The sequence below is a fragment of the Oncorhynchus masou genome, chromosome 27 (assembly GCF_036934945.1).
Source record: "Oncorhynchus masou masou isolate Uvic2021 chromosome 27, UVic_Omas_1.1, whole genome shotgun sequence".
NCBI lineage: Eukaryota > Metazoa > Chordata > Actinopteri > Salmoniformes > Salmonidae > Oncorhynchus > Oncorhynchus masou.
In genome coordinates this window covers 39,971,228-39,995,807 of record NC_088238.1, presented here as the reverse complement: position 1 = coordinate 39,995,807, position 24,580 = coordinate 39,971,228, and the positions used below count along the sequence as shown (strand labels likewise).

Sequence of the window (24,580 nt, the reverse complement as noted above, 5' to 3'; positions counted from 1 at the left end):
ACAATGGGTATGCAGGCTTTTGTTCCAGCCCTTCCTTAAACAAGAAACCGAATGAAAATAATTGAGTTGAGTTTTATTTCATTATATCATATAACTTGCTAAATCAGGGATGTTACTGCAGGGTTGGAATGAAAGCCTGCACAACCCACAGGCTCTATTGGACTGGAGTTCTGAAAACACAAGAGAAAACTACAGACACCTGAGCAGTCCCAACAAAAACAAAACATATTTTATTACATTTTTGCATTCAAATAAACTCTTACCATGTTCAGAACTGTAGCACTCGCATGTGACGCATACAAGCAGCATCTTAACATGAGAAGTTGAATCTCAACAAGTAAACTAAAACTAAAACAGAGAAATTGGACTTCAACATAAAACCATAACGACCCCAAATTTCTGCTCCCAGGTTAAACTGAATCAAATTGGAATTAATTATTTAGTATTGTGGACTCATTCATTGAATTCAATAAAATATGTGATTTATCATTAAACAAATACAGCATTTATATGCACAAAGAAACACAGACAAACATAATTTGGACTGATAACCATTTGGTTCAGTTGTTATTTTGATCTAGCCTGTGTGCCAGTCTGTTTGTGCAATAATGCCAAATCCTTGCAACTCTTGTCACGCCAAACATTGTTTACCAAGTACAGCAATGAAGTTGGCACAAGCATTAAAGGATCTGAGACCAGGCTGCTTTAGATTACACTCAGTCAACAAAGCTTCAACAACTTCAACAATTCGAACATTTAACTTCAACATACTGACAGAGAATTTCACAGTAAACCTCTATTGCTTGACCCCTTGACTATAGCTAGAATAGTTACCTTCCTGGTTGTGTTCTGGAATGCGTTTTCATTCTAGATTATGGTCCGAGGACAACCCGTGTAATATAACTGGAACAATGTAGTGCATTGTTAGGGAGGCATAGAGATTTAGGAGTACGACAAAAACAACTGACCGTAGTGGGTGTTTTGACAGCTCTGGGTTGAAGTTTCCCCTAGGTACAGATATAGGATCAGCTTCCCCTCCCAGAATCCTAACCTTAACCATAAGTGGGAAAAATGCTAAACTAACTCAGGATCAGCATCAAGCGGCAACTTCACCCTACACCGTATCGGCACTTCTGTGGCGTTTAGTAGAATCAGTGTTCAGGATGGAGAAATAAGCGTGTCAAGCCTTCCCTTCCCTGAGCTAAAACACGGAGGCAAAACTAATGATTTCTCTGTGAGCTAGTCTAACTGGGCTGTAGTCACAGTATCATTGAAGTCAGGTAGAGGAGAGAGTTCCTTGGTTTGGGTGGTGGGAATAGAATGTTTGGTCCAGAGCTAAGCTTACAGTAGGGGAGTGCAGAGTGTATGAATTGCTAGATGTGAATTGGTGCAAATCTCAAATGACACCCAATTTCACATAGTGTACCATTAGAGTCCATGGCCCTGGTCAGCAGTGCACTACATATGGAATAGGGGGCCATTTGAGCTGCACCCTGTCTGTATATTCCCTCTAATGCATCCCAAAATGGCACGCTATTCCCAATATAGTGCACTGCTTTTGACCACAGCCTTATGGGTCCTGGTCAAAAGTAGTGCACTATATTGGAAATAGAGTGCCAATTTAGAGGCAACTAATTTCATGTGCACCCGTCTATCTACTCTGTCTTCTTCTTCCGTGCCGGGCTGCTGTTCCAGTAGTACAGGAGCTGGGCAGCGATAAGGCCGTTACAGGAAGAGGATATGACATAGGTCAGGGCCATCAGGGAGTCACCAGTTTCCTGTTGGTAGAGAGAAACCAGGAAGTGAAAAGTAGAAATTATTGGCATGTTGGATTAGGACAGGATCACACACAGACTGCCTCAAATGGCACCCTTCAGGTGTCATTTAGCAGACGCTCTAATTACCTACTATATAGGGAATAGTGTGCCGTTTATGACGCATCCACACTCTCACATACAGTACACACAATTTATACACAGTAACACATTTTACTCACACACAGCTGCACATACCGACTAAGTCATTCAGGATTAGAGTGTCTGCTTGTACAAGTAACAAAACATTAAGTACACAAAACATCAAGAACAGCTGCTTTTTCCATGACAGATTGACCAGGTGAAAGCTATGATCCCTTATTGATGTCACTTGTCAAATCAACTTCAAATCAGTGTCAATGAAGGGAAGGAGACAGGTTAAAGAAGGATTTTTAAGACTAGAGACAATTCAGACATGGATTGCGTATGCTTGCAATTCAGAGAGTGAATGGGAAAGACAAAATATTTGTGTCAGGCACACTGGTTTGTGTCAAGAAATGCTGCTGGGTTTTCACACTCAACAGTTTCCCGTGTGTATTAAGAATGTTCCACCGCCCAAAGTACATCCAGCCAACTTGATACAACTGTGGGAAGCATTGGAGTCAACATGGGCCAGCATCTCTGTTGAACACTTTTGACACCTTGTGGAGTCCATGCCCCGACCAATTGAGGGCTGCAACTCAATATTAGGCAGATTTTCCTAATGTTTGGTATACTCAATATACATTCACTGTACACACACATATACCTGTATTGAGGTGAATATGCGAGCCAAGGAGCCAGCGAACAGCATAAACACAGTGATGGCAGACAGCTGACCTGTGTGTCCATTACGATAGTTAGTCACTACCTGAATAAGCTGCAATCACAGGGAGAAATAAACATGATCACAGATTAATACAATGATAACATTATTTTGTTAACTAAGGATAACTCCTATAAAACACATTTTATAATACAAATCAACTTTATTATTGATTTATTTTGGGGCACATTTTTACAGTTGAACTATTTAAAGCACAATTATTAAGAGGATAACATGAAAATATTAAAAATAAATATTAAATATATTAAAACACATTTATTGTACAATGTGGTGCTCGAACAACATTATAACGTTGTTACAATTTAACACGTTGATTATGTTATACATGTTAGAGAATCTATTAATGTGCCACGTACCCTGCCAATGATGATTGCAGGCATGTTGGATGCCTGCATGGCCATGACCACAGGCATTGGCGTTACAGGGGAGAGCAGCAGAGCTACCAGAACAAAGTACACCACCAGGAACAGCACACCTAGAGGGAGCAGACACACAGAATTAGAACGCCAACCACTGCTTGTGAGGGCAGCTAGTTGTATGCTAATGTAAAGTCGTACATTGTAAGCTCAAAAGGAAGTGTTAGTAGTGAGTGTCAACTCTTATCGTCAGGTAGGTGTGTGTGTGTGTGTGTCTTACCTTTGAATGTGTTGCCTCCATAATGCATAATGAGGAACCCGATGGCTACTGTCTGTAACATGAGGAAGAGGGCCTCACCCCAGGCACTGAAAGAGAAAACGCCAAATATGTTACCTTGTGCGTGTCTGTGTGTGTGACTGTCTGTGCATGTCTCCGTGTGTGTGTGTACAACTCTACCACAGTACCTGAAGGGGAAGCTGTTAGCAATGCTATAGGCCATGGTGCCGGTAATAGCCAGCAGCTCCAGCAAGACAGAGTTGAAGCTTAGACCATCTGCACTCTTAGCCCCCATCAGCTTCAGGATCTGGGGCAGCTTTACTGTGGGGAGAGAGAGAGTGGGAGAGAGCGAGATATGGGTTATGTATTATCTGAACGTGTGCTTGATGGATCGAATTCTATTGTAAATATCTTTCCATCGACAGGTAACTGCCCAAAAAAAGGAAACACCAACATAGTGTCTTAATAGGGATTTGGGCCCCCATGAGCACCCAGAAGAGCTTCAATGCACCTTTCATAGATTCTACAAGTGTCTAGAAATCTATTGGAGGGATGCGGCACCATTCTTCCACAAGAAATTCCATAATTTTGTGTTTATTTGATGGTGGTGGAAAACGCCGTCTTAGGCACTGCTCCAGAATCAATTCCGTTGACATCTGGTGACTGACACACACACACACACACACACACACACTTTAAACCCCTTATGCTCCTTTGAGATCCCTCTTTAAAAGTCATTGCCATATCTTCTTCTAGCCACGGTAGCCAAAATAATGGCCAACTGGGCATTTTTATTCATGACCCTATGCATGATGGGATGTAAATTTCTTAATCAAATCAAATGTTATTGGTCACATACACATGTTTAGCAGATGTTATTGTGGGTGTAGCGAAATGCTTGTGTTTCTAGCTCCGTCAGTGCAGTAATATCTAACAATTTCACAACAACATACACATCTAAGTACAGGAATTGAATTAAGAATATATAAGCTGCATACACTAAAATACAGATGAATATAATACAGTATATACAAATGAGACGAGTAAATGCAAAAATAGGTTAACTTTATTAAAGTGAGTAGTGTTCCATTTATTAAAGTGGCTATTGATGTCAAGTCTTTGTATATAGGCAGCAGCCTCTAATGTGCTAGTGATGGATTTTTAACAGTCTGAGGCCTTTAACGCAGGATCCACACCTGTACAGTACTTTGTATCATTTACTCAAGTGTTTCCTTTATTTTGGCAGTTACCTGTATATAAGCGAGGGGCAGGGAGTTATGCTTTGCACACATAGGGAGAGAGAGAGATAAAGATTGAGAGTGAGTGGAATGTTTACTGTTCATGTTTTATTGTTTATTTCACTTTTGTTTATTATCTACTTCATTTGCTTTGGCAATGTAAACATATGTTTCCCATGTCAATAAAGGCCTTTGAATTGAAATAGAGAGAACGAGATAGAGAGAGGAGAAAGAGAATCTTAATCTTACCCATCACAGACCCCAGGATGATTCCAATGCCTAGACCTTTGCTCAGCACAATCTTTAGACATGGCACTGCAGACAGAAACAATCGTCGATTGAACGGGTATTATCAGAGAGAACAGATAGATATGTCATTCTTCTCCTATCTAGAATTATTGAGGAACTGCAAGAAATTGAGGAACACTGGCATGCGAGAGCCCCGCCTCTGAACGCTGTCAAAACAAAACTTCCAACTAACGTTAGCTCCTCTTCTGTCTTTTTAGCCTGTTTAGAGGGTACGATCCCTACGTACATGCCGTCCAATATATGTCTTTATATCCAGTAACTGTAAACGCAAAAGATAACATAGAAGTTACATTGTGAAATATCGATTAAAAACGCAAGTCTTGCAAGCTAACGATGCCTAGCTAGCTCATCCATTCAACGTTGAAGCCCTGGCTAGCTAACGTTAACTAGCTAAGTTAGCTCTTGCAATCAAATGTCAGTCAATTATGTAACAACTTGACTTACCATCCAGAAAGTTAAAATTGAGGAAAAACTCGTCGTAACATGATTCTGGCATGAAATAAGTGAGCAGGAGCCCCTTCAGTGGGTCCAACACAGAATTCTTTGGAAGTTCTTCCATAACAGGGCTCGCCATTGTGGAACTGTGACGTGACGTAGCAGTGTGCAAATAATAACTGTTCCCTCAGGCTAGACGGAAACATATGCACTGCCAATAGTTCCGGAGCTGATTTCATTTAGGTTCCCCATTCGCCGACGCCAATGGCGAGAGCTAGTCTTCCTGGGGTCCGACACATAACGAACAAGCCATTACAGACAAAATACTTTACAATTTACATACATTTAAAAACACGAACATGTAGTATTCCTTTGCATATATCAGTTACACATACACTGAACAAAAATATAAACGTAACATGCAACAATTTCAAGGATTTTGGGAAGTTACAGTTCATATATGGAGATCAGTCAATTGAAATACATTAATTAGGCCCTAATGTATGGATTTCACGTCACTGGGAATACCAATATGCATCTGTTGGGCACAGATACGTAAAAAAAAAAAGTAGGGGTGTGGAAAAGAAAAAACAGTTAGTATCTGGTGTGACCACCATTTGGTGTGACCACTATTTGCCTCATGCAGCACGACACATCTCCTTTGCATAGTTGATTGTGGCCTGTGCAATGTTGTCCCACTCTTCAATGGCTGTGTGAAGTTGCTGGATAATGGCGGGAACTGGAACACGCTGTCGTACGCGTACGCAATCCAGAGCATCCCAAACATGCTCAATTGGTGACATGTCTGAGTATGCAGGGCATGGAAGAACTGGGACATGTTCAGCTTTATTTCAGAACATTAAATTCTCTTTTATTTTAGCTCATGAAACATGGGACCACCACATTACAAGTTTTGACCAAGTTTTACACGTTTGTCGACTTTTGAGACTATAGCATCTTTAACACATAACATCTAGACCTGAAAATACCCAGAATTCAGCTCTTGAAACACAAAATACTGTACTACCACAGTATGAGTCATAATATCCATAAAACCTAGCAGTCAAACAGGGAACTGGTTCCAATCGTTTTTCCGCCATACATTTTTCCCATAGGGCATTTTAGCTCTTGAAACACAAAATACTGTACTACCACAGTATGAGTCATAATATCCATAAAACCTAGCAGTCAAACAGGGAACTGGTTCCAATCGTTTTTCCGCCATACATTTTTCCCATAGGGCATTTTAGAAACACTTTTTAAAAAAGGGCTGTGTTTTGTGTAGGCTTACCCTGAATTGACATTTTGATAACCGTGTAAACCTCTCTAGGACAAGGTGACTTTTATACATGTATTTACACCCCAAAAAATTAAATGCTAATTAGCGGCCAATGTGGCTATCATAAAGTACTAAAAATACCACGATGATCTGGACGAGACTGCCAATCGAGGCAAAGGTAAGAATCTCTGGATCAACTATCTAATTTTAGGTAAATGTAGTAATGAATAAATAGGCAGGAGCTTGCCGGGATTTTGTAGTTTTGCATGATGTCTAATTTTATTCTAATTAGCATTTTTGAATAGGACCGTAAATAGAGCAGAATTTATTGATAAAAGTAATCTTGTCCAAGAGAGATTTACATGGTTATCAAAACTTCACACCAGGGTAAGCCTACATGAAACACAGCCCTTATTTTAAGCTTATCTAAAATACCCTATGGGGGAAAATGAATGGTAGAAAAACGATTGGAACCGTTTCCCTGTTTGACCGCTAGGTTTTATGGGTATTATGACACCTCCACTGTGGGGCTCTATAACTACAACTAGTTAGCAAGTTGGAAATGTCAGAGTTTCCTAGTTCTGACTAGCACTTGAACGCGGCTTTAGCTAGCCAACTTTGCCATGACATCGCCTACAAGTGTGATGTGGGATTTCTATTGGAGAAATATGAGTTATAGATCTGTCATTCTCATTGAACGCAAGTCTAAACAGCAGTAGATCTGTTCCATGTGGGCTATTTCTATGCGAACCATTTTTAAGTCAAGTTTTTGCTTCTTTTACTTTTGCTATTGTACACCAGCTTCAAACAGCTGAAAATAAAATATTTTGGGGTATTGAAAAGATATTTCACAGCGGTTTAGATGGTACAACGATCATCTACACTATACTTGCTTGTTTTGTCACATAAACTTAAATTAGGCAAACTATTTTTGCAACCTGGAAATAGTGGTGAGATTTCTGCATAGTGCATCTTCAAGGTGCTACCAGCCACCACTGGTATCCATATACAGTAGTGAGTGTGCTTCAGTAATCATATTGAATAGTGGTTTGAGTTTGTGCGAGTGTGTGTATGTGTGTAAAAACTATATTCAATGGTTTTCCATGCATATTCACCAGCACTTTGATCAATAACCTAGTTCACAGTGCATCATTTGCATTTAGCTGAACTATTTACATTTGTTGTATCCTGTGAATAAATACACTTTGATTGTATACATACCTACTGTACAGTCCTCTAAACCTCATTGAAATACCTTTATCATTCCACTAGATGTCGATAGTACCCACGCTGAGCCACACAGGGCTAGATGTGAGCCTTCTGGTGAAGGGAACCACAACGGGCACGGGGCTTGTTGCCGGGAACTTATTTGAGCGTTGCGCCGATGACGACAGCTGGAGGGAGCTGAGTGAGCTGAGTGAGGACCCAGTTGTTCAGGAGGCCAGCTGACAGGGGGCGCTATGCACCTCTGATGTCATCATTGCGGGACATTGGTTACCAATCAGGGTCCACCAGGAGGAGCCACATGGACGCTCCTGGTATAAAGTTCTATGTGTCCCAAATGATACCCTATTTCCTACATAGTGCACTACTGTTGATCAGAACAATAGGGTGCCATTTGGAAAGAGCCGTTTTCCTTCATGCACAGATCTAGGATCAGCAGTCAGCACCGGCTTACCTTCCTTTAACCTTGTGGGGGAAGAAATGCAAAACTGACCTTAGATAAGGGGACTGAATCTGTGTCAGACTATCCACATACACCTGCACAGCCAACCTTCAGCCTACCTTTCTAACCATTGCAATGAGGGGGAAGAAGTACTTTAGGTAAACCTTATCCTACCCGCGCGGAGATGAGTCTGTGTCAGACAATCCACTCACACTGTGGAAGAGTCATTTTGGGGACACTGTCTGCATATCTGAGGTGCAAAACTGACCTTAGATAAGGGGACTGAATCTGTGTCAGTCTATCCACATACACCTGCACAGCCAACCTTCAGCCTACCTTTCTAACCATTGCAATGAGGGGGAAGAAGTACTTTAGGTAAACCTTATCCTACTCGCGCGGAGATGAGTCTGTGTCAGACAATCCACTCACACTGTGGAACAGTCATTTTGGGGACACTGTCTGCATATCTGAGGTGTTACCGGGGCTATTGTCTATGATGTTGATTGTAGTTCTTTATCAAAGTCCCTTTAAATGAAACACGTTCAAGGTTAAAGCTTGACTACCTTGGCTGATTGTTAATTTAATGTAATAATGTCTATAATAAAATCACACAGGTCAGCATGTGAACCCTTTGGAATGACCTGGATTTCTGCATAAACTGGTCATCAAATTTGATCTGATCTTCCTCTAAGTCACAACAACAGACAAACACAGTGTGCTTAAACTAATAACACACACATTATTGAAATTTTCTTGTCTATATTGAATACATCATTTAAACATTCATAGTATAGGTTGGACTAAGTATGTGAACCCCTAGGCTAATGACTTCTCCAAAAGCAAATTCGAGTCAGGAGTCAGCTAACCTGGAGTTCAATCAATGAGACGAGATTGGAGATGTTGGTTAGAACTGCCTGCTCTATTAAAAACACTCACAAAATGCAAGTTTGCTATTCACAAGAAGCACTGTATGGTGTGAACCATGCCTCGAACAAAAGAGATCTCAGAAGACACAAGATTAAGAATGGTTGACTTGCACAAAGCTGGAAAGGGTTACAGCTGTCCAAAAAAACAATGCTGCACGTCTGAAGTTTGTAAAAGAGCACCTGGATGTTCCACAGCACTACTGGCAAAATATTCTGTGGACAGATGAAACTAAAGTTGCGTTGTTTGGAAAGAACACACAACACTATGTGTGGAGAAAAAAAGGCAGAGCACACCAACATCAAAACCTCATCCCAACTGTAAAGTATGGTGACGGGAGCGTCATGGTTTGGGGCTGCTTTTCTGCCTCAGGGCCTGCACAGCTTGCTATCATCGACGGAAAAATGAGTTCCCAAGTTTATCAAGAAATTTTGCAAGAGAATGTTAGGCTATCTGTCCGCCAATTGAAACTCAACAGAAGTTGAGCGATGCAACAGGACAACGACCCAAAACACAGAAATAAATCAACAACAGAATGGCTTCAACAGAAGAAAATACACCTTCTGGAGTGGCCCAATCAGAGTCCTGACCTCAACCCGATTGAGATGCTTTGGCATGACCTCAAGAGGGCCGTTCACACCAGACATCCCAAGAAAATTGCTGAACTGAAACAGTTTTGTGAAGAGGAATGGTCCAAAATTCCTCCTGACCGTTGTGCAGGTCTGTTTGGCAACTACAGCCAAACTACGTTTGGTTGAGGTTATTGCTGCCAAAGGAGGGTGAACCAGTTATTAAATCCAAGGGTTCACATACTTTTCCCACCCTGCACTGTGAATGTTCACACAGTGTGTTCAATAAAGACATGAAAACGTATAATTGTTTGTGTGTTATTAGTTTAAGCAGACTGTGTTTGTCTGTTGTTGTGACCTAAATGAAGTTCAGATGCAATTTTATGAACAAATTTATGCAGAAATATAGGTATTTCCAAAGGGTTCACATACTTTTTCTTGCCACTGTACTTGTATTTATTAAGGATCCCCATTAGCTGCCATGAAAAATATATATACATATTATTAATGTTAGCTCTTTGTGTACATTTAAGGGCCAGTCGTGCTGCCTTCTTCTGAGCCAATTGTTATTTTCCAAGGTCCCTTTTTGTGGCACCTGACCACACGACTGAACGGTAGTCTAGGTGCGACAAAACTAGAGCCTGTATGTAGGACCTGCCTTGTTGATAGAGCTGTTGAAAAGGCAGAGTAACGCTTTATTATGGACAGACTTCTCTCCATCTTAGCTGCCCTTGTATCAACATGTTTTGACCGTGACAGTTTACAATCCAGGGTTACTCCAAGCAGTTTAGTCACCGTAAAATTGCTCAATTTCCACAGGATTTATTACAAGATTTAGTTGAGGTGTAGGGGTTTAGTGAATGATTTGTCCCAAATACAATGCTTTTAGTTTTTGAAATATTTAGGACTATCTTATTCCTTGCCACCCATTCTAAAACTAATTGCAGCTCTTTGTTAAGTGTTGCAGTGATTTCACTCGCTGTAGTAGCTGACTTGTATCGTGTTGAGTCATCCCCACACATAGGACACACTGGCTTTACTCAAGGGCAGCTGCATGTCATTAGTAAAGACTGATGAAATATTGGACCACCTCTAACCGAATCATCCCATTGAAGGAACACTTCTGTTTCCATCCACGTCAATGGCTCAGATTACTGTGTGTGTGTGAGTATGAGAATGATATGGCAGAGGTAGTATCAAGAAGATCAGAGGAACACCTTTTTCCATCCACGTCATGGTTATATTATTATATTACCAGGTTATTATTATTACCTGAGTATCACACCTATGACAAACCTATTACTTAGTGTGTGTGTGTGTGAGAGAGAGAGAAGTAGCAGAATGGTGTGTGTTTGGTAGGACGTACCAGTTATTGGCTGGTAGATAGGGTGAGATGTTTATGCCATATGGGCCATAAAGCTCATTGGTATCCTGGTTGGACTGTTACCTGTTGTCATAACTCTCCTGTGACGATCTGAAGGATCAGGATACAACGGGGGTCCACTCTACAGCATGCTCTCTCTCATAGAGTGGGAAAGAGGGAAGTCGACTGTTTTATGGTCGGTCATAAAATACGCTGCTCCTATGCTCTGTAGTGTTTGAGATTGGAATGTAAACTGTGGAACACAGAGGGGCCCTTGGACATCAAAAGTTTGAATAATTAAACAATGTTTCTACTTTGAGAATTTGTGGATGGTCTGTGGACACTTACCGGACAGTCATGATGAGTGTGATCATTTGGTGATCTCATGGAGGACAGGAAACACACATAACTGTATCTCTTAAAGTGTACATTTCCCATCTGTCCGGTTTACATCTAAATATTATGAAACGTATGTGATTAAACATGAAACTATTTGTGAAAAGATGTAACGTGATGCTAACCTTCTAAATGAGAGTGTGGATTTTCATATAAAGATTAACTAGTCAGTGGCCACACCCCCGTGAGCCCAGACATCACATAAGCGTCATCAAACCACCCCTTCTTCCACAGAGTATAAAACCCACTTCCTACAGAATATACATTAAGTCAGAGAACACCGGGACAGAGTCCCCATGTTGGAATGGCTACAAGTCAGAGAATTCCGGGACAGAGTCCCCACGTTGGAATGGCTGCAATTCTATAGGCCACAGAGACCATACAGCTGTAGTTTTGACTACACGGCTGAAAATGGTTCAACCCTGAGACTATCAATCACTACAGAATAAGAGCAAATTCTAGACGACACAAATTACTAGTCTGCAGCTAGAAATTACTTAAACCTAGAACGAGAAAACCAACAACTGCTGAAACCTTTATTCTATGAGAACATTTCCGAATGGTACTCTGAAGTATCCATTCTAACCACCTACAACCACAAAATACATTGTGACTGTTAGGATCGTTAACCAGAGACTCTGATGATCTCAAAGGATGATTGAGTGTTTTCAACGGAGACAACAACGACATACAAGCGTATATATGTACATTGCAATTTCTTTCAGAATGAGCGGCCGTTCATGTGCAAAGTATTAACGTGGTTCTAATCCCAGAGGCCGACCCAATACAACGTCGTCGCAGCAGGAGAGGCAGACGGAGCGGCCTCCTGGTCAGACTTAGAAGGCGAGCACACCATCCACCGCTTCAGAGCATACTACCCACCAATATCCAGTCTCTAGACAACAAGGTGGACAAAATTAGGGCACGAGTAGCCTTCCAGAGAGACATCAGAGATTGTAACATTCTCTGTTTCATGGAAACATGGCTCACTCGGGTTAGGGTGTCAGAGTCGGTACAGCCACCGGGTTTCTTCATGCGTTGCGCCGACAGAAACAAACATCTCGCTGGTAAGAAGAAGGGCGGGGGTGTATGCCTCATGATTAACGACTCGTGGTGTAATCATAACAACATACAGGAACTCAAGTCCTTTTGTTCACCTGACCTAGAATTCCTAACAAACCACCGCATTACCCCCCCCCCCCCCTCCCCCAAGCAGATACCGCAGCGGCCCTGAAAGAACTCCACTGGACTCTATGTAAACTGGAAACCATATACCCTGAGGCTGCATTTATTATAGCTGGGGATATTAACAAAGCTCATTTGAAAACAAGGTTACGCAAATTCTACCAGCATATTTATAGTTGCACCCGCTCGAGCAAAACATTGGACCACTGCTACTCTAACATCCATACAAGGCTCCCCTGCCCTCCCTTTGGTAAATCTGACCATGACTCCATCTTGTTGCTCCCCTCCTATAGAAAGAAACTAAAACAGGTGTATTTATGTGTATGGTGTATTTACGGACATATTCAATCAATCCCTATCCCAGTCTGCTGTCCCCACATGCTTCAAGATGGCCCCCCTTGTTCCTGTTCCCAAGAAAGCTAAGGTAACTAAACTAAATGACAATCACCCAGTAGCACTCACTTCTGACATCATGAAGTGCTTTGAGAGACTAGTCAAGGATCATTTCACCTCCATCCTACCTGATAGCCTAGACCCACTCCAATTTCCTTACTGCCCCAATAGGTCCATAGACAACGCAATCGCCATCACTCGGCACACTGCCCTATCCCATCTGGACAAGAGGAATACCTATGTAAGAATACTGTTCATTGACTACAGCTCAGCATTTAACACCATAGTACCCTACAAACTCATCATTAAGCTTGAGACCCTGGGTCTCGACCCCGCCCTGTGAAACTGGGTCCTGGACTTTCTGACGTGCCACCCCCAGGCGGTGAGGGTAGGAAACAACATCTCCACCCCGTTGATCCTCAACACTGGGGCAAAACAAAGGAGATGATCGTGGACTTCGGGACCACCCCCCTATCCACATTGACGGGACAGTAGTGGAGAAGGTGGAAAGTTTTAAGTTCCTTGGCGTACACATCACGGACAAACTGAAATGGTCCACCTACATAGACAGTGTGGTGGAGAAGGCGCAAAATACATTTGGCTTGTCACCTAAAACCCTCACAAACTTCTACAGATGCACAATTGAGTGCATCTTGTCGGGCTGTATCACCGTCCTCAACTGCAAGGCTCTCCAGAGGGTAGTGCGGTCTGCACAATGCATCACCGGGGGCAAACTACCTGCCCTCCAGAACACCTACATCACCCGATGTCACAGGAAGCGCAAAAAGATCATCAAGGACAACAACCACCCGAGCCACTGCCTGATCACCGCGCTATCATCCAGAAGGCAAGGTCAGTACAGGTGCATCAAAGCTGGTACCGAGAGACTGAAAAACAGCTTCTATCTCAAGGCCATTTGACTATTAAACAGCCATTACTAACATAGAGAGGCTGCTGCCAACATACAGACTCAAATCATTGGCCACTTTAATACATTTATTTAATAATGGTATCACTAGTCACTTTAAATAATGGCACTTTAATAATGTTACATATCCTACATTACTCATCTCAATAATATATACTGTATTTTATACCATCTATTGCATCTTGCCTATGCCGCACAGCCATCGCGCATCCATATATTTATATGTACATATTCTTATTCGATCTCCTCACATTGTGTGTATAAGTTAGCCGTTGTGAATTTGTTAGATTACTTGTTAGATATTACTGCACTGTCGGACTAGAAGCACAAGCATTTCGATACAAATAATGAGCAAACTAGAATGCTGTTTGGCCCTAAACAGAGAGTACACTGTGGCAGAATACCTGACCACTGTGACTGACCCAAAATTAAGGAAAGTTTTGACTATGTATAGACTCAGTGAACATAGCCTTGCTATTGAGCCGAAGGCAGACCTGGCTCTCAAGGGAAGACAGGATATGTGCACAATGCCCACAAAATTATATGGAAACTGAGCTGCACTTCCTTACCTCCTGTCAAATGTATGACCATATTAGAGACACATATTTCCCTCAGATTACATAGATCCACAAAGAATAAAAAAAAAAAAAAAAAATATTTAGATAAACTCCCATATCTACTGGGTGAAATACCACAATGTGCCATCACAGCAGCAAGATTTGTGACCTGTTTCCACAAGAAAAGGACAACAGGTGAAGAACAAACACCATTGTAAATAAAACCCATATTTATGTTGATTTATTTTCCCTTTTGTACTTTAACTATTTGCATGTCGTTACAACACTGTATATAGACATAATATGAGATTTGAAATGATTTGATATTTTGGAACTGTGTTTCCCATGCCAATAAAGCCCTTGAAGTTAATGACGAGGGAGGGACACAGACCGAGCGAGAGACCGAGCGAGAGAGACGTAGTGACAAATGCATGCTGTGTGCATGGACCTCGTGGCGCAACGGTAGCGCGTCTGACTCCAGATCAGAAGGTTGCGTGTTCAAATCACGTCGGGGTCAAACTGTTTTGACCGACAATCACTTCCCCACGAATTCTATTGAGATGTTCATATTTGTGGTTGAATACCGTTAAGATACTGTAGAAATGTCATTCTACTGAAAACCTGACATCTTCAGGCTTGTCGGCTGTGGGTAAATAACTAAAGAGTATACATAGGGTCTGCCAAACTATGTTAATACAGTTACACAGCCTGAAGAGCTCAGGTTTTCAGTAGAAAGGTTTTCACAAAGTGAAGTAGAAAATAAACAAAAGTGAAATAAACAATACACATTTACAGTAAGATTTACACTCACAGAAGTTACAAAATAATAAAGACATTTCAAAGACATTTCCGGGCTGAGCTTCTTCGAGAAGAAGGCACAGGGGCGGAGCTTCGATGGCGTCCCCAAGCGCTGAATTTGCCGACTCCCACCACGGTAAAGGAGGTGCAGTGGTTTCTTGGGTTTGCCAATTACTACCGGAGGTTAATCCGCTGTTTTCATTACCTCACTGCTGAAGGGGGGCCCGGTGAGTTTGCAGTGGTCGGCAGAGGCGGACAGGGTTTTTGGTCACCTGAGGGCTCTGTTTACCTCGGCTCCTGTGCTGGCCCATCCGGATCCCTCTTTGGTATTCATAGTGGAGGTGGATGCGTCCGAGGCTGGGATAGGAGCCGTGCTCTCTCAGGGTACGCCATCGAAGCTCCGCCCCTGTGCTTTCTTCTCGAAGAAGCTCAGCCCAGCGGAGTGAAACTATGACGTGGGGGACCGGGAGCTGCTGGCTGTCGTAAAGGCTCTAAAGGCGTGGAGACATTGGCTTGAGGGGGCTAAACACCCTTTTCTCATCTGGACTGACCATCGCAATCTGGAGTACATCCGGGCAGCGAGGAGACTGAACCCTCGCCAGGCAAAGTGGGCCATGTTTTTCACCCATTTTGTGTTCACCCTTTCTTACAGACCAGGCTCCCAGAACGTGAAGGCAGACACATTGTCCCGGCTGTATGACACAGTGGAGTGGCCCATGGATCCCACTCCCATACTCCCAGCCTCCTGCCTGGTGGCGCTGTTAGTGTGGGAGCTGTCCGTAACCGGTTGATCTATTGGGCCCACACATCACTTTCCTCTGGTGATCCTGGGATTGGTCGGACAGTGCGCTGTTTGAGCGGTTGGTACTGGTGGCCTACCGTGGCTAAGGACGTTAGGGTTTATGTTTCCTCCTGCTCGGTGTGCGCCCAGTGTAAGGCTCCTAGGCACCTGCCCAGAGGGAAGCTACACCCCTTACCCGTTCCACAACGGCTTTGGTCGCACCTGACGGTGGATTTTCTTACCAATCTCCCCCTCACAGGGTAACACCGCGATCCTGGTCGTTGTGGATCGGTTCTCTAAGTCCAATCGTCTCCTCCCTTTGCCTGGTCTCCCTACGGCCCTACAGGCTGCAGAGGCACGTCTTCCAGCACTACGGGGTGCCTGAGGATATAGTGTCTGATCGAGGTCCCCAAACTTAGAATGGATAAATTATATAATCAACAGAGATTCATTAACTATACTGACTTCACATGAACAGCCTTAGGAGAACAGGTACAGGCGACTAGCAAAATGACATAGCAGAATAGACAAGCTTTAAATTGGCGTTTAGCTGAGAAAGGTGGTGTCTGTGTGATGTTTGGAGATGATTGTTGTACTTTTATTCCCAATAACACTGTACTAGATGGATCTTTTCCTTTAGCTATGCCCAAACTGAAGGGATTGCGACAAGAGGTTAAGGACAAAGCAGGATTTAACCCATGCTTGGGACTGGTTGGATTTAGCTTTAGGTAAATGGGGTTACTCCAGGAGGAAGATATGATTGCAATGATTATGGTGATCAAGGTTTTCCTATTTTTAGTAAAACACCTGACTCTAATGTGCTTGATTGAAAACTGGACCTCTGCGATATGTATAACCTTGTAATCACTTACTCTGGAATGTATTTTCTATTTCCTTTCTACCTTTGACAATGGATAAAGGAAGTTAGAACTTCTGAATTTTGTTTACATAAACTTGTAGGTAACATAGGGAAATTCCGGTGACAAGTGTCCACGGATCATGTCCTTAATCCTTTAACAGGTATTTTCATTTGTGATTTCACTGTTGTTACAGAGGTGTTTGCAAGGAAGGATCTTGTTTAAGTGTCATATTTAGAATGACATTAAAAGGTTTTTCTTATTTTCTTTATGTTTTGCATAACTGAGATAACCTCAGGCAAGGCTATGTATTACATGCTCATGCTTTTACATTGTATTTTCAGTTTTATTTTACTTTGTATTTGTACAGATTGGATCCTTTACTTCTTTCTATCTATTGTATAGTTATGGAGGTGTTTGATCCGGTCTTCTTTGAGTTTATGGAGTCTCAATCGTTAGGCCAGATAGGGGGACGTTTGCTCAGTGCTTGATGATTGATGCTCCCTTGCCTTTGATTTATTTGTGTGTTTTTGTTTGGGACTAATCAGTCCCAAAGGGGGTATTACGTCGGAGCAATACTCATGACTACAATTACATTTACATTATTAGCAGCATCTTAGCTGTCCACGTTGGAGAGCTAAGACAGAATGGCCATATAAGGAATGGAACATATAGGACCCGTATAGGACCAAGGCCCTGCTACCATTACAACCTACACAGCTGTCAGATGTGGGCGTTAACAAGCAAGAACTGAGATGGAAAAATGATGATAAAGAAAGGTCAAGGGAAGCTATTTTCATATAGAGGGAGGGGACTATATACGTTAGAATACTATAAAGGCAGGACTCTGTAATATGAGAACTTAGTCTTTTCCATGGAGGGGCTCGGCTCTGTTACGTTTGTAAAAGAGTCTTTACATGGAAGGGCTCAGCTTTGCTACCTTGTATTAAAGTCTAATTTGAATTCACAAGTTCTAGTAAATGTGTTATATTTCTGAGTCAATATTCCACCACAACTTTTACTCAAGTAGTATTTTACTGTGACTTTCACTTTTACTTAAGTAATTTTCTATTAAAACCTGTTTTCACATTCGGAGGAAAAGTGTGCCCAGAGTAAACTGCCTGCTACTCAGGCCCAGATGCTAATGTATGCATATTATTAGTAGTATTGGATAGAAAACACCCTGAAGTTTCTAAAACTGTTTGAATGATGTCTGCGAGTATAACAGAATTCATATGGCAGGCGAAAACCTGAGAAAAGTCCAACCAGGAAGTGGGAAATCTGAAGGTTTATAGTTTTTCAACTCATTGCCTATCGAATACACAGTATCTATGGGGTCATATTGCACTTCCCAAGGCTTCCACTAGATGTCAACAGTCTTTAGAACCTTGTTTGATGCTTCTACTGTGAGGGAGGGGGGAATGGGAGCTGAATGAGCCAGAGGTCTGCTAGAGTGGCATGAGCTGATCACGCGCATTCATGTGAGAGGTAGCTTGCGATCCATTGCATTTCTACAGACCAAGGAATTCTCCGGTTGAAACATTATTGAAGATTTATGATAAAAACATCCTAAAGATTGATTCTATACTTCGTTTGACATGTTTCAACGAACTGTAATATTACTTTTCATCTGAACTTTTGCCAGGACTTGCCCGCACGTCGTGAGTTCGGATTGTGTACTAAACTCGCAAACAAAAAGGAGGTATTTGGACAGAAATTATGGACTTTATCGAAACAAATCAAACATTTCTTGTGGTACTGGGATTCCTGGGAGTGCATTCTGATGAAGATCATCAGATCACCTTTGTAAGTGAATATTTATAATGCTATTTCTGACTTCTGTTGACTCCACAACATGGTGGATATCTGTTTGGCTTGTTTTGTTGTCTGAGCGCTGTACTCAGATTATTGCATGGTGTGCTTTTTCCGTAAAGTTTTTTGAAATCTGACATAGCGGTTGCATTAAGGAGAAGTACTTGTGTCTCATAATACTTGTGTCTCTTATCAAGGTATATTATGAGTATTTCTGTAAATTGATGTGGCTCTGAAAATTCGCCAGATGTTTTCCGAGGCACAACATTACTGACCATAAAGCGCCAATGTAAACTGAGATTTTTGGATATAAATATGAACTTTATCGAACAAAACATACATGTATTGTGTAACATGAAGTCCTTTGAGTGTCATCTGATGAAGATCATCAAAGGTTAGTGATTCATTTTTACCTCTAATTCTACTTTTTGTGACTACTCTCTTTGGCTGGAAAATGGCTGTATGTGTTTTTTGTGACTAGGCTCTGACCTAAGATAATCATATGGTGTGCTTTCGCTGTAAAGCATTTTTTAAATCGGACACGATGGGTAGATTAACAAGAAGTCAAGCTTTCATTTGGTCTATTGCACTTGTGAATGTTTGAAAGTTAAATATTTCAAAAAAATATTTTTTAATTTCGCGCTCTGCCTTTTCAGCAGATAGCCCTAACAACTTTTAAGGTATCTTTACTTTTACTCAAGCATGACAATTGAGTACTTTTTCCACTACTGCCTGACTCCATGTGGATGGACAAACCCAACCCAGTTTTATGACTCAATAATAAGGCCAACTAAAGGTGATGTAGTGTTGCAGTCACTGGCAGGCACGTTCACAGATAGGGTTCTAACCGCTCCTGAGCACCTAACCTTTCGTCTTCCTATGAGAAAAGTGCCCTAAAAAAAGTGCCCTTTCAAATTGGTAGTATTTTTTAAATAATACCTTTTTATTATACTAGTAGTATATTTTATTTCCTTTTCTGTAAATAATTGCCCATCAAACTAGGTAATCTCTCATATTCTAATCTTGGAAAATTCCCCTCCCCGCTCCTCTCCTTTTTTCTTTCCCACGCTCGAGTGCACTGCACTTGTCCTCCAGCTGCTGCAGAAGCTACCTGTCACCTAGCGGTAATATGAGTAGTGGCACACAGGCTACTTTTTTAAGTTGTATGTCGTCTCTCATGGTCAGTGGCAGGGAAGGGTTCAACTCAACTGTTTTTAAGTAAGCCTACAATGCAGATGTTAGCACTTGCCACTCCAAAGGTCGGTGCACGGCCCTGGTCACTGGAGTCAATGATGAGGTGGTCTATAGTTTAGTTTTATCACCTAACTAGCCCCTCCTCTACCAAGCTAACCTCCACCCTAGATACCACCACCAGGATTTAAGCAGCTTCGCATCTACCTCTAGAGCCATTCTGTAGCTAGCTGAGAAGAGAGCACAGGAGGAGTTGTCTCTGACATTAAAAAAAAACAACCTTCTGAATTCTTCTCAGTGGGAGAGGTACTGTAGAGAGATAACTGAAGTCTACCATATCTCATTTTTCGTGGAAACCAACGAGACATTTTTTTCCTCCCTCAACGTTGAAGAAACTGTACAACTAGCAACATGTGTACAGGAAAGTGCTCTAAGGTCATTGCGATCTCGCTCTACGTCCTGGCGGGGGTCTCAATCATCTGTAACATCATTGCGTTCTTCCCCGACTGGTCGTCGAAGTACGCCAAGTTGGACAGAGAAGAAAATGGAGCCCGGATCACCGACGAGGTCAAATACATGGGAGGTGTCATCGGCGGAGGAATTATGGTGAGTTTAAAGTTTAGTTAGACTATTATGTGACTTAATTGGTTTAAAAGACTCGGCTTTAGTTCAGTTCCATTTCAATCCAGTCAGTTTGAAAATGTTCAATTGAAATTGATCAAATTTGAATAGAAATGTCAGCTTATTGACTGAACTGAAATGCAATTGACCCCAACCCTGGTTTAGACATGCTGATTCTATAGAGTATTGGTCACACCATCACAGGTTTGTGTGGTCATTTCCAAGATAAAAACAATTGAAGTGGAATAATGTAACATTACTGTGACCAACAGTTCCCAAATGTTAATTCCCCTGATGTTGCTGACTATATGTACATTTTAAATATGCTCCTTCTAAATATGCCTCTCCACACCAACAGTTGTGATAAAAGTATTCTCAAATGTTTTATTTTCCTATTCTCTCTCTCTCTCTCTCTCTCTCTCACTCTCTCACTCTCTCTTCAGTGCCTTATTCCAGCAATCCATATCCACCTGACTAGCAGCAATGGTTGCTGTGCCAACCGCTGTGGGGTAAGTCTAACTACACTCTAACTACTGCTCCCCCCAATCCCAACCTTAACCATTCATATCTGATCCTATATCAGTTGTTAAAGAGAACTTGTACCTACTTTAAGCCCATAACACCTGACACAATCCCTGAGCTGACAAGGTACAAATCTGTCTTTCTGCCCCTGAGCAGGCAGTTAACCCACTGTTCCTAGGCCTTCATTGAAAATAAGAATATGATCTTAACTGACTTGCCTAGTTAAATAAAGGTAAAAAAATTGTTAAAGAAAAAATTGCTCAACTTTACCACCCCCTGCTGGTAAAACAGGTGTAAGTAATACCAGGAAATAATTCACGGGGCATCTATGGCCAATGACTGCCCACAAAGTAACACTCTCTCACATTATGGTTAGTGTAATTCCACAATAAAGCAATTTGGCAAAAGCATAACATTACAAGATAAATCAAACTGGCTGAGAAATGCACTGTATTTACCCAACCTTTAGTTAAGCAAAGTTTGTAGAAACCCAAATAAATCTTATTTTCTATGTAGTAAATACACAACAAAGATGAAATGTACAAAAAACTCAACCTTCTCTTACCCTGATCCCTGACCTCTGGATTATCCTTGCTACACTATAGATGTTCCTGTCCATTGGGTTTGCTGCTGCTGGGGTTGTTGGAGCACTGTACAGTCTGGCTACATCTGCCCTGGGCCTGTCCAATGGACCTGTCTGCCTCTTTACTGAAACACCAACATCTGTTCCAGGGTGGGGGAGACCTTTCTTGAACAAGTAAGTTTATTTATGTATTTTATTACTCGTTTTAAATTGTATTTTTAAGGTTTATTATATGTAGGTCGTCATTGTAAATAAGAATTTGTTCTTAACTGCCTTGTTAAATAAAGGTTAAATAAAATAAAATACAATTTTTTTTACCGGGTAGTCCCATTGAGGTCAAAGACTGATTTTCCAAAGATAATATACAGTAACAGTTAAATGTTTGGACACACCTACTCATTACAGGGTTTTTATATTTTTGTACTATTTTCTACATTGTAGAATAATAATGAAGATATCAAAACTATGAAATAACACATATGGAATCATGTAATAACAAAAAAGTGTTAAACAAATCAAAATATTTTGATTTTTGATTTTTCAAAGTAGCCACAATTTGCCTTGATGATAGTTTTGCACACACTTGGCATTCTCTCAACCACCTTCACCTGGAATGCATATAAATTAACAGGTGTGCCTTGTTAAAACTTAATTTGTGAATTTGAGCCAATCAGTTGTGTTGTGACAAGGTAGGGGTGGTATACAGAATATAGCCCTATTTGGTTAAAGACCAAGTTCATATTATGGCAAGAACAGCTCAAATAAGCAAAGAGAAATTACGGTCCATCGTTACTTTAAGAATTGAAGGTCAGTCAATCAAGATAATTTCAAGAATTTTGAAAGTTTCTTCAAGTGCAATCGCAAAAACTATGAACCCCTATGATGAAACTGGCTCTCATGAGGACCACCACAGGAACGGAAGACCCAGAGTTACTTCCGCTGCAGAGGATAAGTTCATTAGAGATACCAGCCTCAGAAATTGCAGCCCAACTAAATGCTTCACAGAGAGTTTAAGTAACAGACACATCTCAACATCAACTGTTCAGAGCAGACTGTGTGAATCAGGCCTTTATGGTCGAATAATAAAAAATACAAATATGTAACCTTTATTTAACTAGGCAAGTCAGTTAAGAACAAATTCTTACTTACAAAGACGGCCTACATCTGCCAAACCCGGACAATGCTGGACCAATTGTGAACTGCCCTATGGGACTCCCAATCACGGTCGGTTGTGATACAGCCTGAATTGCGACAGAAAAACCACTACTAAAGGACACAAATAAGAAGATGGGATTTGCTTGGCCCAAGAAATCGCTGGAAATCTGTCCTTTTGTCTGATGAGTCCAAATTTGAGATTTTTGGTTCCAACTGCCGTGTCTTTTTGAGACACAGAGTAGACGAACAGATGATCTCTGCATTTGTGATTCCCACTTTGAAGCATGGAGGAGGAGGTGTGATGGTGTGGGGGTGCTTTGCTGGTGACACTGTCTGTGATTTATTTATAATTCAAGGCACACTTAACCAGCATGGTTTCCACAGCCTTCTGCAGCGATACGCCATCCTATCTGCCTTGCACTTAGTGGGACTATCATTTGTTTTTCAACAGGACAATAACGCATTCCAGGTGAAGCTGGTTGAGAGAATGCCAAGAGTGTGCAAAGCTGTCATCGAGGTAAAGGGTGGCTACTTTGAAGAATCTCAAATATAAAATAGATTTGGATTTGTTTAACACTTTTTTGGTTACTACATGATTCCATATGTGTTATTTCATAGTTTTGATGCCCTCGCTATTATTCTACAATGTAGAAAATAGTACAAATAAAGAAAAACCACTGAATGAGTAGGTTTGTCCAAACTTTTGACTGGTACTGTATGTATATTTATTTTTGTCTTTGGGGACTAGTGCTGGCTACTGTAAAGAACTTTCTGACAAAATATTAATATAATTGCAGCAATGGGCATTACCTGGGCGACAGTGACCTGTGGACAAAGTGTATAGAGCCCGAAGGTGTTGTGGAGTTTAACCTTGGGTTGTTAGCCACGCTGTTGGTGGTGGCAAGTCTGGAGCTGGTGCTGTGTGGAATACAGATGGTCAACGGACTGTTCGGATGCATCTGTGGCACCTGTGGCGGCAGGGAGGTGAGATAGTGGGGGGGGGGGGAGTGGTAAGTGAGGGGATGAAAGAAATAAACAAATAAAGGAAGGAGGAAAGAAAGAAAGAGGATTGATTGTTCACCTAACCATTGACCTCTATTTCCTGCCAGTAAGAAGCATGATGATCCATGATGACCATCGACTGTGACCATTTTTCAACCACGACCACTTGACCACTTGAGGAACACAAAGAAGAAATGACCACAACCCATCTGTGCCCATTTGTCAAAAGGAATGAATGGTTATTGAAGAAAGGTTGACATATTCACTGTCTCTTCTCTATGGCCTACAAAGGGTATTTATAATAGACTTATAATGGATTAGGGTATTAGGCTGTTCAAAACACATCAGTGACTGTAATAATCAGTAGTTATGTTCATTGATATTACATTCTGTAAATTCTCATGTTTCAATATAATTCTATACATATTTTATGTTATATTTTGCAATAAATGCTGGGTGAAAAAAACAAATTATGTTTATTTATTTATCTCCTTTTTGACATGTATTTTTTTTTGTTACATTTCCTGGTCAAAATGTATCTCATGAAAATATTTTATTAAATTGTAAGTAAATATGCTCACAGTTGAAGGGTATTATTCAACAGAACATACATATATCGTAATCATTCATTACATGATCATAGCATTACATTTATTGAATGATTCCGTTACAAATGTAGCCTAGATGAAACAGTATGGAGGAAGAAATAAGTTAGTCATTCAAACCTGCAATATTGTCAGTCA

At 41.2% G+C, this 24,580-nt stretch overlaps 2 protein-coding genes and 1 non-coding gene across 4 annotated transcripts; 2 read left to right on the top strand and 1 right to left on the bottom strand.

Moving 5' to 3' along the window:
- Nucleotides 1-207: 207 nt before the first annotated feature.
- On the bottom strand, nt 208-5,544 carry LOC135516131 (mannose-P-dolichol utilization defect 1 protein-like). Its single transcript, XM_064940194.1, has 7 exons — nt 5,265-5,544; nt 4,761-4,826; nt 3,462-3,594; nt 3,277-3,362; nt 2,997-3,115; nt 2,563-2,673; nt 208-1,778 (listed from the first exon to the last, which is right to left on the bottom strand). Exons 1-7 carry the CDS (start codon nt 5,392-5,394, stop codon nt 1,656-1,658), a joined length of 768 nt encoding a protein of 255 aa, XP_064796266.1. The 5' UTR covers nt 5,395-5,544; the 3' UTR covers nt 208-1,655.
- Nucleotides 5,545-14,960: 9,416 nt separating this feature from the next.
- trnaw-cca (transfer RNA tryptophan (anticodon CCA)) lies at nt 14,961-15,032 on the top strand. The gene has a single exon. It is a non-coding gene; the product is annotated as a tRNA-Trp (tRNA).
- Nucleotides 15,033-20,124: 5,092 nt separating this feature from the next.
- Nucleotides 20,125-24,228, top strand: LOC135516130 (transmembrane 4 L6 family member 4-like). Of its 2 annotated transcripts, none has more exons than XM_064940192.1 (5): nt 20,125-20,560; nt 21,019-21,084; nt 21,703-21,854; nt 23,633-23,819; nt 23,949-24,228. In XM_064940192.1, the coding sequence occupies exons 1-5, from the start codon at nt 20,366-20,368 to the stop codon at nt 23,964-23,966; spliced, it is 618 nt and encodes a 205-aa protein (XP_064796264.1). In that variant the 5' UTR covers nt 20,125-20,365; the 3' UTR covers nt 23,967-24,228. The 2 variants fall into 2 exon arrangements, with proteins under 2 accessions (XP_064796264.1, XP_064796265.1); XM_064940193.1 differs by having other exon boundaries at nt 20,154-20,560; nt 23,945-24,228.
- Nucleotides 24,229-24,580: the final 352 nt, after the last annotated feature.